The 23,872-nt window shown below is 43.0% G+C and overlaps 1 protein-coding gene and 2 long non-coding RNA genes across 5 annotated transcripts in view; 2 read left to right on the forward strand and 1 right to left on the reverse strand.

Moving 5' to 3' along the window:
• LOC126524133 (uncharacterized) overlaps positions 1-22,032 on the reverse strand; it is a 78,994-nt gene extending 56,962 nt beyond the window's left edge. The window contains exons 1-3 of one of the 3 annotated variants that reach the window (XR_008611006.2): positions 21,855-21,960; positions 20,158-20,228; positions 17,078-17,312 (exon numbers count right to left, since the gene is read on the reverse strand). Coding sequence is in view for 1 of the 3 variants with exons in the window: in XM_050172487.3 (XP_050028444.2) it covers positions 20,158-20,177 (20 nt within the window). In the remaining 2 variants the exon portion in view is untranslated. Of the gene's footprint in view, positions 1-17,077; positions 17,313-20,149; positions 20,229-21,854 lie in introns of those variants that run through there. The other 2 variants (XR_008611007.2, XM_050172487.3) reach the window with 2 other exon arrangements.
• Positions 1,079-13,343, forward strand: LOC126524058 (uncharacterized). The gene is made up of 4 exons (XR_011893498.1): positions 1,079-1,497; positions 3,203-3,308; positions 5,816-5,885; positions 13,209-13,343. It is a non-coding gene; the product is annotated as an uncharacterized lncRNA (long non-coding RNA).
• Positions 14,954-16,389, forward strand: LOC140216481 (uncharacterized). The gene is made up of 2 exons (XR_011893167.1): positions 14,954-15,211; positions 16,227-16,389. It is a non-coding gene; the product is annotated as an uncharacterized lncRNA (long non-coding RNA).
• Positions 22,033-23,872: the final 1,840 nt, after the last annotated feature.

Below are 23,872 nucleotides of genomic sequence, written 5' to 3' on the forward strand. Positions count from 1 at the left end.
TAGCACATTCATGTTTTTGATGCGGGCTGTCAGGAGTTGCCATAGACTTGGGAGCTGGTGTCGCGGATAAACGCTGTATACTCGCGGACCGCATTCTGTGGCTATGAAGGGAAAGGTACCGGCGCATGGCTGCTGCACATGTGTTAACGCACCAAGTAGTGCGGCAGCGTTTGAGAGTGCCGTCGGTTGCTCGGAACAGACGCTGAATCGACGCAGCTTCCACGTGCGACGGTTTCGCGTTTGCCCAGATGCGGAAGGGGAAAGCCGCAAAATAAGTAATTATGTACACTGAGTGGTGTGTTCCGTCTTAATTGTTTGTTGCTAATAAGGTGTTTATGTTTTTTCTTCCCCACCCTTATCTAAGGTTGATTAAAATGCGGAACTCTTTTCATAAGTTCTTTCACTTGTGCGCGCTTGCCTCTGTAGCGTTTCCTTCATAGCCACAGAAAGTTGTGCATCAGTGTAGATGTTGCCAAGAGAGGGTGTGATGTCTGAAAGAATTAGATTGCGTGCATTTCAAGTATTTGTGAATTGCCGTTGGGTATTTGAAACATAAATAAACCGCCGCTTGGCCCGGAATGTCTTTAATGTGATGTTTCAGAGCGTCCTTGGGTAGTACGCTCATGCCTGGTAGGTTAGCACAGCGTCGTTTTATGGTGTACGTTCATGACGGTAGTGGTAAGATAAGACTGCTGTTTTTCCAGCGAAACTGTGTACCTCTACCGTCCAAGAAAATTTTCGTGTCGTTGTAAGCAAAACACTACCCATAGGTGGGCCAATCCCGGAGATCGTGCAAAGCCGGGCTAACCCGCGGTGGAGGTGAAGCAGGCGTTAAGCACTCCCCATACGTGGGCCGATCCCGAAGATAGTGCAATGCCGGGCCGACTTCCGGTGAAGGTGCAGTTCGTCATTAGGGGCCCACATACACAGCTTCACTGGTGATCCTCCTCCTCAGAGTGGAAGGGCACTGAAATGTGCACTGTAAACACAAATGAGCCCATATGGGCGTTTTAACAGTTGATATGCCATTTTCCCCCCCTAGCTTAAAATGAGTACTACCACGAGAAGAAGTAAAATAAGCTAGAACCATTATTGTACCCCCGACCCCATTTGATGGGGCATTGCGGTTGTAAAATGGGGGTTTTCAAGGAATAACGGTGGCGTAGGGGAAATTGAGACGAGCCAAACAGAGAAAAGAATAACTCAGCCATGACCAACAAGGCAGTCAGCTGCAGCGACAATTTCAGTAGGATTATTTCTGCAGTCAGATTCGAAATATCCCGCGCAATGTGTGTCGGCGCTGTTTTTCTGTTCGGAGTAGCCGCGCCTTGGTGCTGCAGAGGACGCCGAAGTCGGAACTACGCGCGGAGGAACACCAGCCTTCGGAGCGCGCGCGCGTGCGTTGAAAGCTGCGATCGAGCAGCCATTTGCCAGCGACGGCACATTCTTCTACCGTGGTTGATGTTTCTCACTGCTTTGAACCCCCAAGACTCCACGGTAAGTGACTTTGAACGATTATTACATGTTCTATGAGTGTGCATGTGTTCTAAGTGAGGAGACGCGCTGATATGACTTATTGAAGGTCTCGGTACAGCATGGCGCCACAGTTGGCCGTCCAGAACCATTTTGCACGATCACTGTGTTTCTTCGAGCTTTGTCGTAATCTAATCGACTTGAGTGCTCAGAGTCAAGCGAGTGTACTTAAAAATTAGGATTTTATATAATGAGGGACTTTACCGCGTCTTTAATTGGGCGGATGTGAGCATTCGACATCATCCCCGAAGCGCAAGCCACTACCATAATAGTTACGTGCAGTGCGAGGTGAGCTAAGCTTCGCCGCCTAACCGCGGCCTGAGAATGTGGCGGCTCGTTAAGGGTTTACTGCGGTGCGCGTGTGTGAGTGTTTGTACAGCGATCATTTGAGCGAGAACCGGCGGCGCTTCTTTGTGCGCGGTATCTGCTAGCTGGCGCGTACGTGGCGCCAATCCCCTAGCTCGTGCGATTGTGTGCAGTAGGTTGCCCACTTAGCGCGCATTGTGCAGATTTGCCAGTACGCTCCTTTCTATCGTCTGTGTCTCTTCGCACCCACGTCGTTGATTGTGCAGGCAGTGCGCGACTGCGGCACGTAGCATGTAGAGCCTGCGCCCGTCGACTTTGATCTACGGGCGTGAAATGTCGGCGGCGCGTTTGTGGTATTAAAAGCGTGTGGTGAGCTTCCAACGGCACTACGGGTGAACGCCGCATGAGCTGCCGGTCAGAGTATAAGAACCTCTTTATTGTTAGCGTACTGCTTGGCGGTAACAGGTGTCCTGCTTGGGTTCAGATTACTGGATACGCCGTCACTTGAACCTCGGCGGCCGGAGCAGGTGAGTACCAGTGGCGGCGGCAGCTCGGCGGGCAGAAGACGGTGCCCGTGCCGTGACGAGATATATCAATTTACGCGATAGCATTGCCGGTGATAGGTCATACGGGCGCGTCGCTCCATGCCTGTGTTCTTTGCTGAGGCCGCCACTACGCCTGCGGTGCACTTACTACGCTATATCTATATAGTCGATGCTTGTGCAATGTTGTTATTCAACAGCTGGCGCTGTGCTCTGGATACCTGAACTTGTTTAATGTTTAATTACTTTGCTGCTGTGCCACTGCGTATTGGGTACAGATATTTAGTATTGAATTCTAGGTGCCAAATTCACACAAAGAAGTTGCGCTTTTCAACTCAGGATCATATCACACATCACAGCGTCATCCTATATTGCACGAGTATTAATAACAAAATTTCTGTTGCAGGTGAAAAAAAAAAGGCAGACCGATCAACCTGTAACCTGTATCTGTGAGAAAAATGTGCTTCAAGTCCGCCATTGTCTATAAAAAAAGGTACTACCTTGGTATTCAATGTCAGTGACACTCATAAGTTATGCATCCTTTTGTGTGAAATAATTTGTCTTAGAAGCCATTCATTTTAAGGGATCAGTAAACATCTCATAGCTTAAGTAGTGCATATGTGCATGAGTTGGGCAAAGGTATTGGTTTGTAAAGAGCAAAGCCATTAAGATATAAAATATTGGCAAGCTTAGTTTAACAATAAGCTGACGAATATACAAAACCTAATGTAGCAGCAGATGTTCTCCAAGATAAGCTTGTGACCAGCTTTTTTGTGTTCTGTGTGATCATTGTAGTGTCAAATTTTTCATTTTTATTTCAGGACTGCGGCTGCGGTCGTTTCATTGCCAACTGTGAGGATGAAGCAGCTTCATGGCCGGAGATCGGGTGCCTCCCATCAGTTTCCCTTTTCAGCAATAGAGGCCTTGGTATGCTCTTACCTAGAGTTTGCTTTTTTACCCTGTATGTTTTGAGCGCAATGGCTAGTTTAGCGGCATTACTTAGAGTGATTGGTGTGACACCTGTTCCATAGGAGGTATGCAGGTTATCCCACGTAACTTTAGCAAACTTTTAAAAATATGAATATGCCACCTAGCTGCACAGAACCTATGTAATGTTGTTTACTGTCTCTTGGAAATACTTGGATTTGCTGCATTTTGCCTAATTACCTAATTAGTCTTAATCAATTAATTAACTTCTCAAATGTAATTAGATAAAAAGTCTCAATTATAAGATTGCAGAGCAACGTGAAAATTTCCCAGTACAGCTATCTGTGGCTCAATATGTGCTACATAATGTGTTTTTAGAGCATGAAAGAAGCCTGAGGATCTCTCAAAGTGCCTTGAATATGTTTCTGTGTGACAGCGCCTGTGTTGTGTTCTTCCTTCAGTCCTCGTCTTTTGCGCTGTACTAACAGTCGACCTCGAGTGGCCATTCCCGTGGCAGTCTTGCATGTATTGAGTGCTTGCCCTGTATAGGCATGTGTGTTTCCAGTAAGAAAAAAATACTGAAGGAGCCCAACGTGATGTATTTCAGGACAAGTGTATGGTGTAAATTACTATGTGACAATAAAATAAACTGAAACAAGACTTCACAGTAGAGGTATGCAGGTGTGTGCATCAGCATAATGACGAAAACCTCATGCAAGTTTAGAAAAATATTCATTAAGTTAGTTTCTGTCATTCTTCTCTGTCACATTATTATTGCAAAAATGTGCTCTCTAGTATTGCACGATTAAAAATACAGTTCAAATACATCATTTGCTGGAACCTTGACATTCATAGCAACATAGAGAGGAATGGTTAAAAATTTGCTTTGCTTCTCTGACCTTCATTTTAGGTCCTTCTCATGTTTGCTAAGCTTCTTAAACTATCATAGACCCCTTCCAGGGTTTACAGGCAGCTTGAGCACATTGTGCCAGATTGTGGAGAAGCTGCAGAGGTCGCAGTGTGCATAGTGGTGTCCGGTAAATGCAAGGTTATTGCAAGATGCATTATGCTCAGTACCAATTATATTAAGTTATAATTTTAGCAAAAATCTGTTTTCCAGATATATATCAATGTGTCTCCAAAGAACTGCACTTTTTAAAAGTGTTGCTCATTCTCTGTCTACTGTTCGGTGTTGTTAAATGCATGTATGTTGGACAGCATAGTGCTTGGCCTTCAGCTGAAGGTAGTAGTGTAGGTAGTAGGTAGTAGTGTAGCAGTAGAGTGGTAGCAGTAGTAGCTTTATGCATGTGCATAAAGCTGCAGTAAGCCAAATGTGAAAAGATAAGGGCTAATACGATACAGCCACGTAGCAAAATTTACACAAGCAAACTGTTTGATGCAATCCCTAGGGAAGTAAGCAAAAATATAAGAATGTGCTTATATGATAAACAGTACCTATGTTTCAGGCGCATGGCCTTCTACCGCCATATTCCATAACAGTTCATTATTTAACGCTTTAAAACTACTTGCCCTGTTTATGTCTAACTGCTCTAAATTCGAAAATTTTCATTGATTGCACTATGAAGGTTTTGGCCGTGGCTTAAGTTACTGCCAGAACTAAATTTATAGTTGTGGCCGTCCTATGTGTGATAACAAAAAGCCATTTTGGAACCAGGTGACTGTTATGCAGTATGCTAAGTGTGCATATTAGAACAGCCACTTATATTTTCATTGTAACCATGTATAAAGTATGTATGTACACATCTCGAAGCCATAGACTGTGTACTCTTAATTGGAGGTGTTATTGTGTGGAGTAGGTTTTTTTGTAAGCATTGTCTAGAATTTGCACTACATTAAGGTGTAGTGAAGCCAAGCGAAAAATATTGACAAAATGGCTAAAGTACATTCTTAAGAGTATTAAGCGCACTTAGATGACTTTACAGCATGTAGTAAAACAAGAATGGGAACTGAAGTGCTTAATTTTTGTTCATTATTACCATATGGCACCAACATGCAATGAAGACAAAAGAGGAAGAGAAGTGAAGTGCACTAAAGGGCAACTCGCTCCTGATGGGAGCTGCATTCACATCTACATGATGCATGCAATCTTGGAGTTATAGCAGCAGCTAACCACCTGTTCACTTTGTTGCACATTTGTATTGTTTATGTACTAAGTCTGGCCCTGGAAGTGTTAAGCAGTGTCACTTGTGGCATTGGTGCTGCATGCAAGACATCCTTCTAACCACAGGTGTTATGTATTATGTAAACCTAACTTCTTTTAAATTCATGTAACCCACAAAAGTTCCATTTGAAAGGATGTGCCATATTTGCCACCATTGCCATGAGTAGCATTGGCTGACAGTCACAGGGCGAGACGTTAACCTTGCTCAGCTATTATGCAAAACTATTTTACATACAAATGTGGTAATTAGTATACATGCCGAAAGCCTCACAGAATAAAATTTTTTATTCGCATCTTACAACGATTGTTATTTTGTTTTACTCAGGAGGCCTTTCTACCTGCGTTGCATCCTGTGGCTGGACCACTCCAACGATCTCGGCGGAATCGTTACACAGGTGTGTTCTTTTGTGATTCTCAGTACTGATATTTTCTAGTTTACGTTCAATGTAAATGCACAGATCAAATGAAAAACAGGTTAAAAGATGAGCTCACAGGCACTGTATCCAAATGTTTGTTAGGAAGGAAAATCTTTTTTACAAGTTGTCGTTATAGCAACACAAGAGAGCGTGCACATCACACCACCAGTACCTAGCAAGCAACAGCATTATACCGTAGAAGAAGCCAAAACATCAGGCGAAAACCTGTACTAAACTAGAAACTGTATTAAGACCTTTTCGAGGCTTAAACTATTTCTTGGGTTACTCTGTCTAATTGCTTGAACTGAACTGACGTGTCCTGCAAAACAGTTTGCATTCGCATTTGATACAATCTGCAGCAAAATATCAACAAAGGGCTGCAATACTCTAAGGGCCTACTGTTGAAGTTGCAACCTGTCTTCCCAGTGTACTGCAGCCTCAGGAACATGAAATGTGGTACACTGTACCACATGCACACACAACAAATTTTAATCCATGGGCATCTGTACACTGTGCTTGTGCAGGACTGCGCAACTGGCTGTTTCTTCGTGACTGAAACAGCTACGTACATCAAGACTGTATTGGGAAGCCACCATTTTTTTCAGTCAGTGTAACAGTCCATAAACATATGGATTTCCATGAGCATTTTGTCTGCCACACTTTTCTTTGTCGTTTTTTGTGCACTCCAGCTTTTATGGCTGCAAGACACTTCAGGCTGGCTGAAGAGACAATGGTAGCCTAGTAGGTGGCCTCACAAAGTTGTTATTTTGATTTTTAAGAGCCGACTTGCTTTGGACAATGCTGAATAACACATCAAAAGGCACGGGATTATTGACAAGGTTAGAATGACTTTGAAAGAAGTTTAAGGCTTCTTTTTAACTCTGATCTGTCTGCTGAGACCAAATCATGTCAGCTTTTAATGAAGCAATGTTCAGGTTGGAAAGCTGCAAGGCTGTGTGGGTACTCAAACACCATCATTGCTTCATATAGCTGAAGTTGCTGTGACATCAAGGCAGAAGCAAATGACATGGCAAAGGAAAGGTTGGTCGACAAAGGACTCATTGGCAATTATGTAGGTTCAAGGGCTATTGCAATTAGTAAGAAAATGTGTTCCTGATACAGCGTGAACAGTCTTAATGCTGAAGAACAAACTGGCACCACCTCCCCAGTCCTACACAAGCACGTGCATAGAAAGGGATGCCTGTTGGCCTTGAGGGCCACCACTGGAGGGATCACCTGCTATCGCTATGACATAGAATGTGACATCAGATGACTATGACTATAGTTCACTCCTTTGCTGCAGCTCGCTGGCTGGGCAATTGAAGCCTTGATTGTAAGGATGAAAAGTTTCAATCACAAGGTGGCAATTTAGTTGCCAACTCTTACAGCATGGTTCACTACTCAGTGCTGCAGTGCTGGACGTATTTGACAAAGCCTGGTGCGAGTTCTCATGAGTACCCATGTTCAAGCTGCCGCTAGATACTTAGTTGATGAAGTCACTCAAAATGAAATTTGGTCATCGAAAGAGTCATGAAAACGATGCACACAAGGCTTGTAGCGTGCTTACTTGGTATGACCTCAGTCAAGACACCCTGTGTAGAGATGCTGACAAAAGTGCAGCAGAAGTGTGGATTGAGGAGACAAAAATATAAGCTGTTCAAGTTCCACATATAACAAACTGATAATAAATCGCCGTTCAGCAAGAACTCCGGCAAAAGGGGCAAGCCGCACTCCCCACAGCGAATGCTATAAAAACAGTACTGTTATTGCAGCAAAATTGCCTATAGCTCTTTTGATAGCTTGATAGCTGGTAGCTGGTAGCTACTTGATGGTTGCACTTGATAGCTGGTATCACACAATGTTTTCTATTCCACGGAAATATTCCAGCACGTGGGGGCCACAATTCTCCTAGAGGCCAATACAGACACAGGTTGCCAGCAAGCATGGACTAAAGATTTTTCCGTTTGCATTGATGTAGTCTACCACATTTTGTTTTCTTGGGTGCACAGTCACACTGGGGTAACAATTTTCTGCCTGAATATTCATCGCAGGGAGCACTGCAGCCAGCTAAAGCGAGTTTTTTGTTCACACCTTGCCACAGATGCGACAAGATGTAGACTTGACCCATTTTTCTAGGCACATTTGTTGGGTTCAAGAAAGAACACAGAGTAGCTTAAAAACTTTATTCCTTCTAGATTTAAGGCGTGGGGCCAGGTATTAACCATTGTTTTAATAATTTTACCAAACCGGGAAAGATTCTTTCTTGAAAGTCTTCTCATATCAGCTTCATACAGTCCCTGGCTTAGTATGGGTGCATGTGCTGTGGCTTTGTTTTAGTCTGTTTAAAAGGTCGTTTTTCTTTTGAGTGTTCCAGTCGCAAAGAAATCACAAATATATTTTGATTTCAGGAACCCTTGTGACATTACACAATTCCTTTACATGTTGCAACCAACCAACCAACCAACCAACCAACCAAGGCAAAAATGGCTGCTTATGCATTTGTACGATATTCCAACTGAGAGGGGTGAAAAGTAATAAAATGTTCTACTTTCATAATTTTTCTACCATGTGTACAACATTTCTTAATAGGCATGAAGCAAATTCACTTTTATCACTAGCCTATTACAGAAACAAAAGATGACAAACTGAGCTTTTAAGGGGGCCCTCAGAAGGGCCCAGTCCGTGCGTCTTCTTTTCTAGCGCCATGGCTGTGAGCGCAGCTGAGCACACCTGCAGCCTGCACATCCTGTTCTAGAGGTGATCTGCTGCGTGTGGAAAGACTAGACGTGCTGATATGGCGTGGTATTATGTGCACAGTCTTCCCGCGTGTTTAGTACACGGGGTTGCATAATCTGTAGTTTCAGAGATGCATTGAAGTTTGAGACAGACAAAGCATTCGCCTCCACTGCCAGCACTTTTCATGATAGTGTCGTTCCACCGTGTGTGGCAGTATCAAAGAGGACAGGGTGGATGTGAAAGCAAGGCTGGGTTTGCTTCATGCTACCTATGTGAAGGTATCGTTAACACACCGTGAAACCGTATCTTTGGTCGCTGACTCTCAAATTCAAAATTTTTTTCTCATTCAGATTTGTGTTTTCTGACTGCGGCCCTTTCCGTGGGAAAACAATCGATTTGCAAATGTACTTATTTGACTAAACGGTCGAATCTGAGTACACCAAACCAAATTGCTGATTTTAGTGCATTCGTTACGTTGGGGTTCCTTTGTATATGACTCCAGAAAAAGCCGACCATTGTCTGCTCACACTCCGCCGTGCCCGCCCATATAGGAATAAACTTAATTTTGGTTGGCCACGATGCTTATCGGTGTAGTAGCTGTCGTGTGTCCACCCATACACATTTTGTTGGCTTCCCGAAAACCTCAAAGAACAGCTGTATTTTGCTTATGTGCATTCACTAATCAAATAAGTACATGTTTGCTAGAATCCCCATAATATTGAGTCTGCTGGTCTGCTTGAAAATGTTCAAAATATGGCAGTTAGATTTGTAATAGGAAGTCATACTAAAAGGCTTTGTATTACTGAGAGTAAGGGTAAGCTGTAATGGCAAGATTTAAAAGACTGGGAAATCTCTTCAGTTAAAATTATTTCAAGCATATACTGTTCCAAACATGCAGAGATAGAGAAATTCATATCAGGCTATCATCATACCTCACAAGAAAGAGATTACACTAAAAAGGTTTATTAATTTCCTTTTACTTATAGGTGATGCCTCACATTGTTTTTTCCTTGGACCAAAGGGACTGCAAGGTTTTTCAGCCTGCAATTGTTTGCATAGTCTTCAAAGATAATTCCCTCCCTGCTTTGTGTGCTTGATTTGAATGTAAGTTACATTACACAGAATGTATACCCCCCCTGCAATGCCAGTACAGGCGAAGCAGGCACTAAATGAATAACCACGAAAGGATTTTGGAGCGAGCAAAAATGGCATGTGCAATAGATATGCGTAGATGTCCCGTTGGTGTTGCTGTCAAACAAGAAATTGGGATATCGAGGAACTGAGCAAAGTAACTACATGTGTGCTTGCCAAACTATAGCTGTCATTTACACCTTGATTGTGACTTAGCTACCAAAAGAAGTTTTTTTGTCTTGTTCTTTTTCTGTTAAAATGTACTTTTTTCTTTGTCTACTTTCATTTGGGTTTTTGTAGCTATATTGTGCACATGTGACCAATAATGCCGTGTGGAAGTTAGTGGTTGTTGGTATTCCTCACTGCCTGTCGTTTGTTCAATGTGTGTACTAAAGTCAATAGAGCACCAACCAGTATAAACCAGTGTGTTGAATTTGTTTTCTTGTTTTAGTACAAATGATCTGACTGGTTATGTGCCCAAATAAACAATTAGATTATGAAAACAAAGTTCATCAGAACATGTCATGCATTTTACTTATAATTACCCTATTTCAACTGCAGAACCCACATTAAGGCATGTAGATTTAAGTAGAACAAGTCTTTTTGCAATCCTTAGTTCTGAATAGGTGAGAGCAGTGCTAAGGACACAAAGTGAGTCCACATAGATAAATGGCATGGTGCACTGTGCACTGACTAATAATTGATGTGTTTTTGCAACAGACAAGCAAATAAATATCCAGTAATGCCATGCAAAGGCACGAAAGCACATAAAGAGGCAGGGGGTGGTCAGATACAAATGTGCCGTGGTTTCAGGTTTGTTAACAAGTATACAACTTTTCTGTAACTTCTGAGAACAGGTGCTGCGCTGACACATTATTCTTTTTTTTTCTTGTTGTTATTTTGTGGGATTTGATTAGTTTCTGGGTTAATGGTTGCTGCTTTCGCTAACATGTTGCACTTATGAAATTTGGGCTGTCATCTGCACTGTTTACAGTGTATGTACTCTTATGGTCACATTATAGTGGTGCTTAATCGTGAAGGCTCTCATTCAAATATAAGCTTGTCTGGTCTACATATGCTTTCCTTCATGCCAAAGGAATAAGATATACTATGTTTGTGTCAGAAGGAAAGAAACTGAGACTGGTGTCTATTATTGCACATAAATCTATGCTTAGTTGCGTTAACATTTTTGCATAATTTCAACAACTTATTTAGTGCATTTCTGTAACATTCACACTCTTTCTTATCCACTTAGGTGTAAGGAATAAAGGCAAAAAAGTAAAGCATTGCAGTGGATTTAACTTAATGCTCTTGATTTTTGTTACCTTCTTGATAGCTTTTCTATTTGGAAGAGCATATTTACAAAAGCATGTTTTGACCAAATAGGCTGCTGTTTGGGAGGCTTTGCAAGCACCACTATAACGTGACAAAAGCAGTGTGTGGCCATTTGGCTATATAAATTCTGGTGTAATGACACCACAAAAAGTAAACAAAGATATGTACGCACATGACACAAGCACCGGATCTCACTTCAAGCTTTAAAATAAGGAAACAGGCAATATTTAATAACAGGTGGAGACATGATGTGATGATATCTGTTAAAAGAAATTCTTTATGCAGTGCAACTAATGGATCACTGATACATTCGTCATTCTTTTTAAATGTTGCAAGCCACAATTACCTTGCATGTTGTCGGGTCGTAATACCTGGCTACAACGCAAGTTTTGTGGAACACAGGACCGCAGTCACATTCTTTGCAGTATTCAACATTGTGTGATGGAGGATTGTTTCACACGGATGACTCATACTCCCTCAATTTCCCTGATTTCGCATTAATAGAGCATCCCATCTGTCCAATGTAGGCACGGCCTTATGATGGCAGCAGACTACACAACGCTTGCGGCCTAGCTCACTAGATGCATATTGTGCTTCAACCACAACCAACCTTTTCCTTTTTTTGGCTTCTGCCTTTTATTACAGCACAAAACTAAACTCTCCTAACAAGGGCCTGAGAAAGCAATGATTTGCGCTACTAAATTAGGCATGAATATGGAATATAATGAATGAGATGAAGTAAAAAAGTGGTTGCAGTTGTTTCGTATGCATTTGTAATTTTCATGGGTAATTGTGTAGCTGGTCTCTACGGGCAAAAATTTTTTTTCTGTATGAAACATGTGATGAGAGATTTGCTCTGATGAGAAAAAAAGACAAGCCAAAAAAACAAATGAATTTGTTGCGTGCAGCACAATTTGCAGGCGGGGCACTGTGCAACGGAGGTTATGTACAGTCAGCCATTCCCATCCAGTCATGCTTGCATTGCATACACACATTGTATTAATTTGAGATTGCGGCTAATGAAGTTTGTGTGGAATAACTCTCATTCGCACATAGTGATGCACTGCAAAATAGATTGGTTCGTTCCTGTGTTCATCAAAACTCGTAGCCAGAAATTATGAGCAGATGTATATAAACTTTGGCAGATTAGCACGAAAAGGACAAATGCATCAGTCATTCTCAGTTACATTGCACAAAGAATTTGTTTTTGAATTAATGACATCACTTCCTGTCACTATGTGTTGTATATGATGTCTGTTTTCTTGTTAAAGCGAGACTTGAGGTTAGGCACTTGTGTCCTGCATGTCTTTGTCTTCGTTTGCTTCTGTGGTGCCATTACACCAGAGTAAGTCCATGACAGGAGCTGCCAGTCTATGCATTGGGCTCAGTACGCCTGGCGGCCTGAATGTGACGAGTGCGAAGTAGCAGTAAGAACTTCAGAAGGGTAGAATTTTGTGTCGGTGGTGCATATTACAGTATGGTGAAGCGCTATAGATGGAACAGTGTGAGGCGAGACAGATGGGAAAGTGGTACAGACAACTGTGAATGTTTACTGGAAAGTTTCGCTGCAGCGGGACAATGCATGCGTTATCCTGGTGCAGCAAAATTTGCCAATGTTCATAGTTGTCAGTAGCACTTGCCCATCTACATTACACTTCATCGTACACTAGTAGCAGTAACAACAGCAACCAACTGACCCGAGCAATAATGAAAGCCCACAGAATTGCCAAATTGTAGGAGAAATGTTTCAGTGTAACACATGTTTTGTTAACTGACAAGCAAATGTCATACATGTCTGCGAACCGATGATCAGATGCATTTTTCATGCACATACATTATTTTGTACAACTGCTTCCTGCTTTGGTTTTTTATGGCTTTTAGGAAGCATTCCAAAGTACTTAACTGTTTGTCTGTTCTAAAATTGAATCTGTTCTCAGCCAGCACTATGTGGCATTACTGCATAAGCCCTTACTTCGTCAGTGTCCTTCGCACTGTTCCCAACTAAATATGAATAACCAAATAACCATGTTTTTAAATTTTCAGATTATGAAGAAAATACTCTTAATATGTATTTCATTAGAAAAATTTTCTCAATTTTAGGAAGAAGTCTGGCTGGCCCCAAGCCTGGTGTAAAATGAAGAAATGGCACTCCACATCAATTCATGTTTACTTGTCGTCATAACCAGTCTGTTAGCTTAATTTTTGGTTCTTCCTATTGAATTCTCAAGAAAGGTACCAACTCTGTCATTCATTGAAAACAAATTTTTGCACTTGGGGATGCAGCCATGCACAAAGCCTTTGAGCTCATTAATATCTTTATTTTTTAAAGAAAGTGCAGCTCCTGCGTGGAGCAATAAGTTGAATAAGACGAGGGTAAATGAAAAGATGGCGAAATTAGTCATCAACAGTTGTCCAACAAAGGAAGTCGCAAGCTGGAGGCAACATCTTTGCAAAAGAACCAAATGGCTCCAGCCTGAGACATTCGTTGTTCAACCTGGCAAGTCTCCTTCTCGAAATATTTACTCTAGCCTGAGACCTATATCCATTCCACCACCCTTGACCAACAATACACCTATACATTTGGTAACCCATGGAAAGGTAGCAAATTCACATTCAAGGAAAGGGAATGTAGTGTGCACCCTGGAAGGTAGCATGAACAGTATTTTATTTACTTAATGAAATGCAGATTCGCTATCCAATTACTTTATTTTGATCCCCGTTTTATAATTGGACAGCATGGTTCCTCAGAGAGAATAATAATTCGAAGCTCACACAATTTTGCTCCTTTATGTCCGTTAAATCTGTCCTGGTTGCTACACTATCAGCCCTGTCTGCAATTGCATAGCAGTGTTTTGAGCATGCATCCAAATTCAAAAGAATAGTTAGGCTTCTACCTCAGAATGTTTGCTACTGTGTTGCAGCTCGAATTCTATGTCTAGGTGGTCACTGTGATGCCATGTGCTTTTTAAATAAGACCAATATGCTATTTGAAGGGCAATTAAATGCAATCTCAAATGACCTCAGCTCGGGAAATGACACAATTGGAGGTCAATGTGATAAGGAGGATTTGATTTCTGAAAACAAGGCACTTAAACGGGAGAAGGCATGACTAATTTCGTCTAAAGATGCTGCTATTGGATATGATCAGGGAAGGTACTTGTTCGTGGCTGCATTTGCAACATGTTACATTGCTGGCTTTATATATTGCACTGGGTACAGTGAAATGTTGCTGCTTGCACAATATTCAACTAAACATGGTAGCCATGCTAATGTGTCCATGCAGAACACAACTCATCCACTATTATGGACTACAGTAGAATCTCGATAAACGAAAATCGCTTCGAAACTGCCGCTTAAATAGGACACCATCCTGATAATTGGTTGGCTCTCTGCAATGTCTCTCAGTAAATATAATGCCTGGTAAATGGAACCAATTTCCCTGGCACCTTGAGGCTCCATTTAAAGAGCACCCACTGTAAAAATATAGGGGGGATCGTGTTTGGAACTTTTGTAAATGTAGTCTTAAACAAAACCGCATTTCAGTGGGAGCGAAATGCAAAAGCACCCGTGTACTTAGGTGCATGTTAAAGAACCCTAGGTTGTCCTAATTAATTCGGGGTTACTCGCTATGGCATGTGTCATAATCAGAAGGTGGGTTCTGGTTCGTAAAATACAATAATTTTTAATAGCTTGCTCAGAAATCCAGCACTAAATTATGTAGCTCGTTTGTGATGAGTCCCAATTTCTTAATTTAATACTTTGACATTTATCATATTTGTGTGCTAGTCCATGCAAAATACCACTGATCGGCCTCATTACTGTTAATTAGGAATGGCTTTGTCAAGCAACTTAAACTTACAGCACAAACACCTAAGACGAACCACAAAAGGAAGATACGACACACACTGGTGCTAACAACTTCTTTATTTCTTCGTCGTCGATGCAATATAAACCCTAGGCCACACTACCGCGCAGGCACTCAGATTACATTACAGAGATCTGCCAAATTATCACATACGCAAGCGTAGGAAGTCAAATTCAGATGGATGCAGGGACAAAGATATCTTACTAATGCAATTATCGCCCTGCCTTTCTTGTGGTAGGCCTCTAAGGCAAGCCGCACATGCTCATTCTTGCTTTTGCCAAGAATCGACGTCCCATCAAGTTGTGCCTCACAATTGTTGCAAGAGTTTATATGCGCACCAAGGTGCGCTCCTCTATCTACATTTTTGTTTACTTGTTGCGCATGTTCCCTGAGTCGCTCATTGACGCAATGCCCTATCTAGCCAAGCTACGTCTTACCACATGAGAGTGAATGGTATAAACCACGCCGACCGCGCACAACACGTATGAAGCATCATGCCGAATTTGGCATCCTCCTCTGCCCTCTCCGCAGGTGCGGGAGCATAGCTTTAAAAGCTTGTTCGGTGCAGAAAATGCCAAAGGAACACTATGCCTGCAAGCAATTTTCTTGAGTTGATAGATGACCTTATGTGTTTAAGGGACCGCGCAGGGAACATGCACAAAAAGTAAACAAAAATGTAGATAGAAGAGTGCACATTGTTGCGCATATAAACTCTTGCAAAAATTGTGAGGCACGACTTGATGGGACGTCGATTCTTGGCAAAAGCATGAATGAGCTTGCGCGGCTTGCCTTAGAGGCCTACCACATAAAAAGGCAAAATGATAATTGCATCAGTGACATAGCTTTGTCCCTGCACCCATCTGAATTTGAGTTCCTACGTTTGCATATGTGATAATTTGGGAGATCTCTGTAATGTAATGTGTGCGCCTGTGCAGTTGTGTGGCCTAGGGCATATATATGCATCGACGACGAAGAAATAAAGAAGTTGTCAGTTAGCGCCAGGTGTGTCGTATCTGCCTTTTGCGGTTCGTCTTAGGTGCTTGCGCTGCAAGTTTTAAGTTCAGAATTATGTACCAACTAGGCCAAATGAAGTTTTACTCTTAGTCAAGCGAGCTCAATATATAGTCTGTGCAAAAGTGTGGAGTGTCAGTACAAAGTAACAGTTCAAACTCATGGCTCTGTAGTTACAGTTCAGTATGAAAGGAGATAAGATTTCTTAGCATTTCTTTCATTTACTAATTTCATTGTGTTAGGACATGTAGAATACTAGCAACTGGCATGCTTACAATGTACAGTGCTCTTTTTTAAAATCCAGACAATTGTTTTACAGGGGCAGAAATGTGCTTTCTTTTGGGCCCGGAAGTGAACATATTATATTTCTTACATTTGGTGTAAAATAAATTTTCTTCACTGTCAGTGTGTCTCGTGCATTTTTCCTTTCAGCAAGTAGCAACTGCTCTCGAAGGCGTTTGCTGGCCTCGGAGGCACTGCCGATAAGCTAGGACGACTGTATAAAAGCTTTGCAAAGAGGGGCTCTGTGATCAGCGAAAGGGAAAAAAAAATGAAGACGTGCGGTGACGGGTTCATTCGCCATTGGACCACGTGTGGCGAGCCCGCGGCGAAATGCTTCGTGGCGGTACGCCGCGCCTATGCAGCAGCAGACGGAACACCGCAGGCCAAGGTGTCGGACGCCGGCGTTCGCTCCGAGCAGGTGCGACGCCTGCTCGGGTGGCAGCTCACGGACGGCCGAGTTCCCTTGAGCCTTGATCGCCGGCGTTCGACATTTCGGCCTGCGGTGTTCCGTCTGGTACTGCGTAAGCGCGTGACCCGCGCCACCATGCATTTCGCTACGAGCTTGCCGCACCTAAACTAAAATGCCTTTAATTCCTTCACAATACTCCCATTGTACCTCCCAGTCAAATAGGGGGGGGGGGGGTGAAGTGGGCGTATTACGGTACCCCCGTTGTGTGCCCAATTAATGCCCACGTCAATGGGAGTTTTATCGTACGCCCTTTCAATGGGAGCAAAAAGATGTACAAAAGGGAATGCGCTAGAGGACAAGCAAAAAACGCCCATCTGGGTGTTTTCTTGTTTACAGTGTGTTTATTTCCTGAGACAATTAGAAACGTTGACCAGAGCGAGCAGTACCAGCCATGCTTGTGGAGACCATGTCTGCTTTTAAGATGTCTTCATGGTTCTTTGCGTAAGCACGGGCAATGAATTGTGACGCGTTGTGATTATACCAAGTGGGTGCCGTTCACGTGTGGTCTGCATTTTGGCCGAAATATCCAGTTCTATTGGGCCCACAGTTCGATCCATGTCCCTTTTGTGGGCTGTAACTGTTAATTTTGCGGTAAATTTGAGCACTCAAGTTATAAATCAAGCAGCATACTACTTCGACATAGGCCATCCAACCCAACGCTCGTCTGGTTAACTTTCCTACCTTTGCTTCTGGGAGACCTCTAGAGACAGGTGCGAGAAAAGGTTCTACTAATGGCGCAATACAGGAAATATATAATACAGGGAGTATAGGGGACGGAGTTGAAAAACGCCAACGTCCGTATAACCATTTCTGTTTTACAGCAAAGCTGCTAGACTGTAGTTGGCTGGTATCTCTCACGGCGCGTCCTCAAAGAAAGCAATACCTTTAGCGATTAGAGAAAATATAAACCTTGAGCGATTCAACGGAGAAAGGCATTAATTCTTTGATATCACGTATACAATATACAGCACAGCATTTGTTTCAATAAAGATCAAGCACCAAGCAAGCCTTCAAAGCACATGATTGATAATGAAAATAGTGCGAAGCAGATACCGTTCCCTGCGTACGTTTGCCGGTAAAGTTGCGCAAGCTGCCGCGGCAATGGCAGCTTGCGACGTAGGGAGTGACTTCACTAGCCTCTCATAAAAAAAAAAAAAAAAAAAAACTTAAAAACCGCTTTTATTGTTATTGAAGCACCGATATGGGTCGGCGACGCATACTTAGCACTCTCCAGGAGGCGCGTGAGTACCGGGGGTGGCTAAGGGGAAAAAACGGCGATACGACCAGCAGTGGCGCGCTGCCACAATTACCATCACTCGCCTTACTGCCATTATTCTAAATAGCCATTACTATAGTTACTCTAAAGCGATAAAGCATTGCATACCCCACTAATCAGTTCTAGCAGTCTCTTTCAGCAACATTCCTGTACATCCATTTTCAGTGGGCCGGGATGGTGAGCCAATTTTTTTACTCAGTAATGAAGTTTCAATAAATTCTTAATTATTTGTGTGAATTAATATTTCCATGTCGCTTAGGCTACTGATGGTGATTGAAGGAGAATTTATTTAACAAACGAAAAACGCCACATTTGCGCCATATTTGAAGAATGCTCGTTTGGAGTACAAAAATCAAATCAAATTGCAGAATCTGTTGGGCGTAAGGCAACACACGGGCCTGCAAATGTAGTTCGGAGCATCTGGGGCAAATTACCGTGCACTTTTTGAGTAAGTGAAAATTTCTGCATTGAACTTCATGAGAATGCGGCTGCAGCCACCTGAGGTCAAACCTGCTGCGTTTCGGCAAGCCATGAACATAAATTCTTAGATATCAATTTAGACTGCAAGTCAACTTTTCTCCCGCGCCTGAAATATCTCAAAACGAAGTGCCCGAAGGCTATGAATTTGCTGAAGCCCTTGTCAAGCACACTATGACAAAACACCAGGAAATGCCTCCTTAACCCATACAAAAGTCTTATACGATCACGCCTTGACTACGGAGCCCTAGTTCATAACTCTACAACACCTAGTGCTTTGAAGATGTTAGCAGTCGTTGACCATCTGGCTATCCGATTCGCTACAGGTACATTGACTAGCCCTCGGGAAAGCCTGCTTATTGATTCAGATGAATGGTCCCTGCAACTCAAAAAAAAAAAAAACGTATTTAAGTTTATCTTACACCCCGAGGGTAAAGGAAGTTGTAGAACACCCATGCCATTCCACTATTAGCGACATGTCTGCTACCAGATTTTATCGAAACAGTGCGTCTGTCAGGACTCATTTGTCCCTGCATTAAGAAGCGTTGGCTGAAGAAACAAGCAGACTACTTCAAGAGACTGGCGTAATGGCTCCCAGTCGCATTCCGTCCGCTTGGGATTGGCACACTGCTGAGTGCGATGTTTCTTTTATAGAGATTTCCAAGCGCGCACCTGAGACTCATATACGTTCGCACTCTGTCTAAATTCAGGCGAAGTACTGATGTGCAGAATTTTACACGGATGCTTCCCAAGTTCTTAGTCGTGCTGCTTATGCAAATTAAGGACCGTCTTTCTCGGTGTCCGGTGCACTAAATCCGCATACAAGTATTGTCACAGCAGACGCATGCGCAATATTCTCTGCAGGTAAGCACATAGAGCTAATGAGCCTAATGAAAGCAGTTGTGTTCATCGACTCATTGCGTCGTTAGAGCTCTAAGGAGCCTACGAAAACACAAGCATTCAGTTTTTCACCAGCTGCACGGCTTATTATGCTCAGCTTATATCGGCACACAAGAGATCATAGTATGCTGGGTACCAGAACGCACAGGCATAAAAGGCAATGTAGCTGTAGAAGAAAGTACCCCATCAGTAATTTTTGAAGATACACAAACAAACACAGCTATCCCTACCACAGGCCTGAAGCCTTTCTTGCGCCACGAGTTGCGGAAATATTGGCAAATGCTGTGGGATACTGTAGTGCGAAATAAACTAGATAGCATCAAACCAAAAATAAGCAAATAGATATCGGAGAAACAACAGGACGCAAGAAAGTGCTTTTTTGCAGGCTAAGGACAGGATAGGCGAAATGTTAAGAGACAGGAAGAGAGCGGTGTGCATGAGAGAGCAAACAGGGACAGCCGATATTCTAATTGACATTAGGCGAAAGAAATGGAGCTCGGCAGGTAATGTAATGCGTAGGTTAGATAGCCGGTGGGCCATTAGGGTTACAGAATGTGTGCCAAGAGAAGGGAAGAGAAGTCGAGGAAGGCAGAAGGCCAGCTGGGATAGTAAAATTAACAAATTCGCAGGCGCTAGCTGGAACTGGTTGGCGCAGGACAGGGGTAATTGGGGATCGCAGGGAGAGGCTTTCGTCCTGCAGTGGACAAAAGTAGGATGATGATGATGATGATGATGATGATACATGTCAAGCACAATCTTACGTCCTTACTGACAGTGATCCTCCGTCATAGCGTAGGTGTTTGGATTGTCTTACAGTCCTTCATATTCTTGCCCAGTGTCCTGAAATAGAATTCCAGCGTAGAAAGTACTTTTATCCCGCATATGGCGAGCACATACCTCGTAACCCAGCATTGCTTTTGAACCATCAGCCGCTTTCTGATTTTAAAACAGTTTTATAGTTGTTAGCAGAAGTAAACACCGTACAAATTACTCTGCCTGGTTATCTGCAGCTCAGACTCGTCTTGCATGCTGCAGCTGCAGGGGAAAACGTTTTTTACAGCACGTCCCTCCCAGCCTTTGAGTTGTAGACCTCTTGAGGCACGAGTGCACTTGCATACGCTTTATTATGTCAACGCTTCGTAAATAATTCGTACCTCACATCTCACTCAATAGTTCATATATGGACGAAAACTTTTCCAGGTGGCAGTGAAACCAGGGCGGCTTACGTAAGAAAAAGCAAGAATGCCACAATAATTCCTAAAATAAAAAAGAAGTCCCCCAAAATTCTTACTCTGCAAGAAAGATACAAAGAACAGAAGATCCTGAGATACAAACCTGCAAATTCAGCGCACAAAGAACACTACCAACCACTAATTTTGACGTATATAAAACATAATACTAAAGAATACACTGGAATAGCTCCAGACTATTTAGCAAAGTATGCCTTAATAAATAGAATATACCCGGACAACACCCCATGACTTGCGAAGCAATACTAAGATCTTGATGAGGGCTAGTTGGTTCAAATTTGGAACTGAGGTTGCACAGTGAAATTAAAACAAGGACACGAAGAAACAAATACCAAAGACAAGCGCTGAGTGTCAACTGGATGTTTAGTTGAAATTCTCCGGCCATTTTATACCTTTCTCAGCATAGGCACGCATGCACCAGTCGCATATAAATCTGCAAAATCAGTTACATCCTAATTTTTATGCGAGAAAAGCTATTCCCGCTGTTCAACCTCAATTCTAGTCGAGCAATACAACGTATACAATGCGCCAAAATGCACGTGAAACCTAAGCTCGCTAAGAAAAGATGAAAGGACACATGACATATACATCATGGAATACATTAATGCGGCCAAGCATCATGTGGATTCAGGTTGCATTAGGAAATGACAGTTTCTGAAATACAATATAAAATATTTCAGAACACAGTCCTCAACACTAAGGCGGTGACAACTCGAACAGGAACGCAAAGGCATGCTATTTCTACACCGCCCCTCGCATTGCGCAAAGGATTATTTGTTACGAGTTGGTAGAACAGCCACGAAAGCCTAACTATCGACGACGACCTAATAAACATCACTATGCACATGACACCTCGCAAGCGCTGCGCTGCAGTCACAAATTGGGACAAATTTACGCAACTGAGAGAGAGTATCACTCAGACTGGACCCGACTTAGCCACGTGGGCCGAGGGCCTCATACAAACTAAGACAGTAGTTACAGACATGCATATAACTTCAGCGCCGGTAGACCGGCCCAACGTGCACTTCGCACGCACACACAGAAAACTCAAAAAGCTTTTGATATTTTTATCGAAGTAGGTGCTTAAAAACCAGCTTCATAAAAGAGTAGATGATATAACAATTCAAACGATTAGTCATGTCCGCGTGCCCGGCCCGACAAAATGGAACCATATTTTTCACAGCATACAGAATACGTTACACAAAGATACGCTTGCCTTCTATCGCGTGCCTTGCTCGTCACAAGGAAACCTGATCCCTCCCATACAGAAACACGTGAGCAGGCAAGGTATAAACAAAACGTTCGAGGAACGTCGCAACCTTAACACACCTGCAGCGCATCAGTCACTGTACAGAGAATACACGAGCCCCCAAACGACGACATCGTCGGCGACTTCACTATGGCAAAACAAAACATAGCATTATTACAAAACAATAGGACGACCGCGCCGGTCCTGACGGCATAATATATACTTTTCTGCGCAATGTTCCCGGTGGACACAAAGAAACGCTTTTCTCGCACACAAACAAGCACGAAGCATTTTCTGCACCAGCTCATAGCGCACCGCAAGAATACTTCTACGCAGGACTAATTTCTCAAACACAGAACACGCTTCAGCAGCCATAGAGAGCCTAAAGCCAAGTACTTCCCTGAATAGATATGAAAAGATGTTTAGTAATGTTACACAAGATCACATATTCAAATCAGTTCTCGACACTGGATGCGGCGCTAACTTGTACAATTACATACGCAGTGTCTTCAATGGTTGGACAGCACCCTTTGAGGTCACGCAGTCTCTTTCCTTCCTCATCAATATTACCCGTGCAGCACCTCAAGGATCAACTAAATCTCCCACCCTCTTTAGTCTCTGCATGACAGTACTACCAAGGCAGCTATCCACAATTCCCAACCCTTCACTACACTTTCTACGCCGACTAAAATAGCCTATGGTGTGAAACCAGATGTCCAAGGGACGTCGAAAGTACCCTCCAGGAAGGCGCCGACACCATAGTTGACCACTTACACAAAGCCCGACTCCAACCATAAACAGAAAAGTTGAGACACTCCTTGTGAATTGAACACAATGCCAAAAGAAAAGAAACGCCCTGATACAACACAGCCTATTAGGTCACACCTTGCCGAATACTTGGATTCATCATTAATCACAGCGAGAGCGCAATCTCTTCGTTATACCGTATTAAAAGGATTGCCGAAATATCAAGCGCCTAACGGGAAGGAAAAAAAAAGAAACACTGACTTATAAAAAAAAAAAAAACAAGCAACACAGCTCGTGATTGCGCTCCGTATAGCAGGCTTCTCTACACCGTTCCTAACGCTAAACCAAACTAAACCCCCAGAACTGCAATCTGCACTCGACACCCTTCGCGAGGCCGCCCGGGGTCTACCTACACACACACCTCAAATCAAGACCTTCAACACTCTCGCCGAACACAACATCGTGACAGACAAGTAGCGCGCTTCTCTTGTGTAGAGCAAGGATGCGACGTGCTCAAACGAGCAGGAAGCCTGTCCAGCTGGCACCATTTAATCAAAGCCCTCAGTTACCGCGAAAGATTGCATTTCGAAACGTACCGAGATATGACGCCGCACCTAAATAACAGTCGACGTGAAGAGCAAGTAAAACATCACCAGAGACAGGAAATGTATCATGATATGATGTTGATGATGATGATATGTAGTGTTTAATGGCGCAAGGGCCAAGTGTCGCCAAAGAGCGCCAAGGGCGTGCATCACACGTTCTAATATGAGATCATAAGCTTATGAAATATATACGCCCGGACAGGCAGCACCGATCACCCATACGGCTGGGCCATTTTCCTATATTCCCACCATATCCACTCTAAAACTCACGCAATAATACATACCATACGAGAAGCATCTCTGCTCACTAAATGCCAGTACGAAAACATAAACATCTATACCGACTCCAGCAAAGCCACTCACAACATAAAACGCCAACTACGGCAAACCCACTTACATGTTTTTCTTATAGAATCCTGCAACCGCAACGCCAATATTGCAAATGCAACACCCTGCGTTGTTTACCTGGTCATGCTGGGAGCGAGCGAAATGAGTTTGTTCATCAACGTGCCCGCGACATCAACCCCCAGGAGCCCTCGATACCCTGGCTATATCCAACGACAGTGGACCACGTAGCCATGCACAAAGAACAAATAGCTGAACGCTACAAGAACACCAGAGAAAAGTGCACTC

Source organism: Dermacentor andersoni, chromosome 3 (genome assembly GCF_023375885.2).
Source record: "Dermacentor andersoni chromosome 3, qqDerAnde1_hic_scaffold, whole genome shotgun sequence".
Lineage (NCBI taxonomy): Eukaryota > Metazoa > Arthropoda > Arachnida > Ixodida > Ixodidae > Dermacentor > Dermacentor andersoni.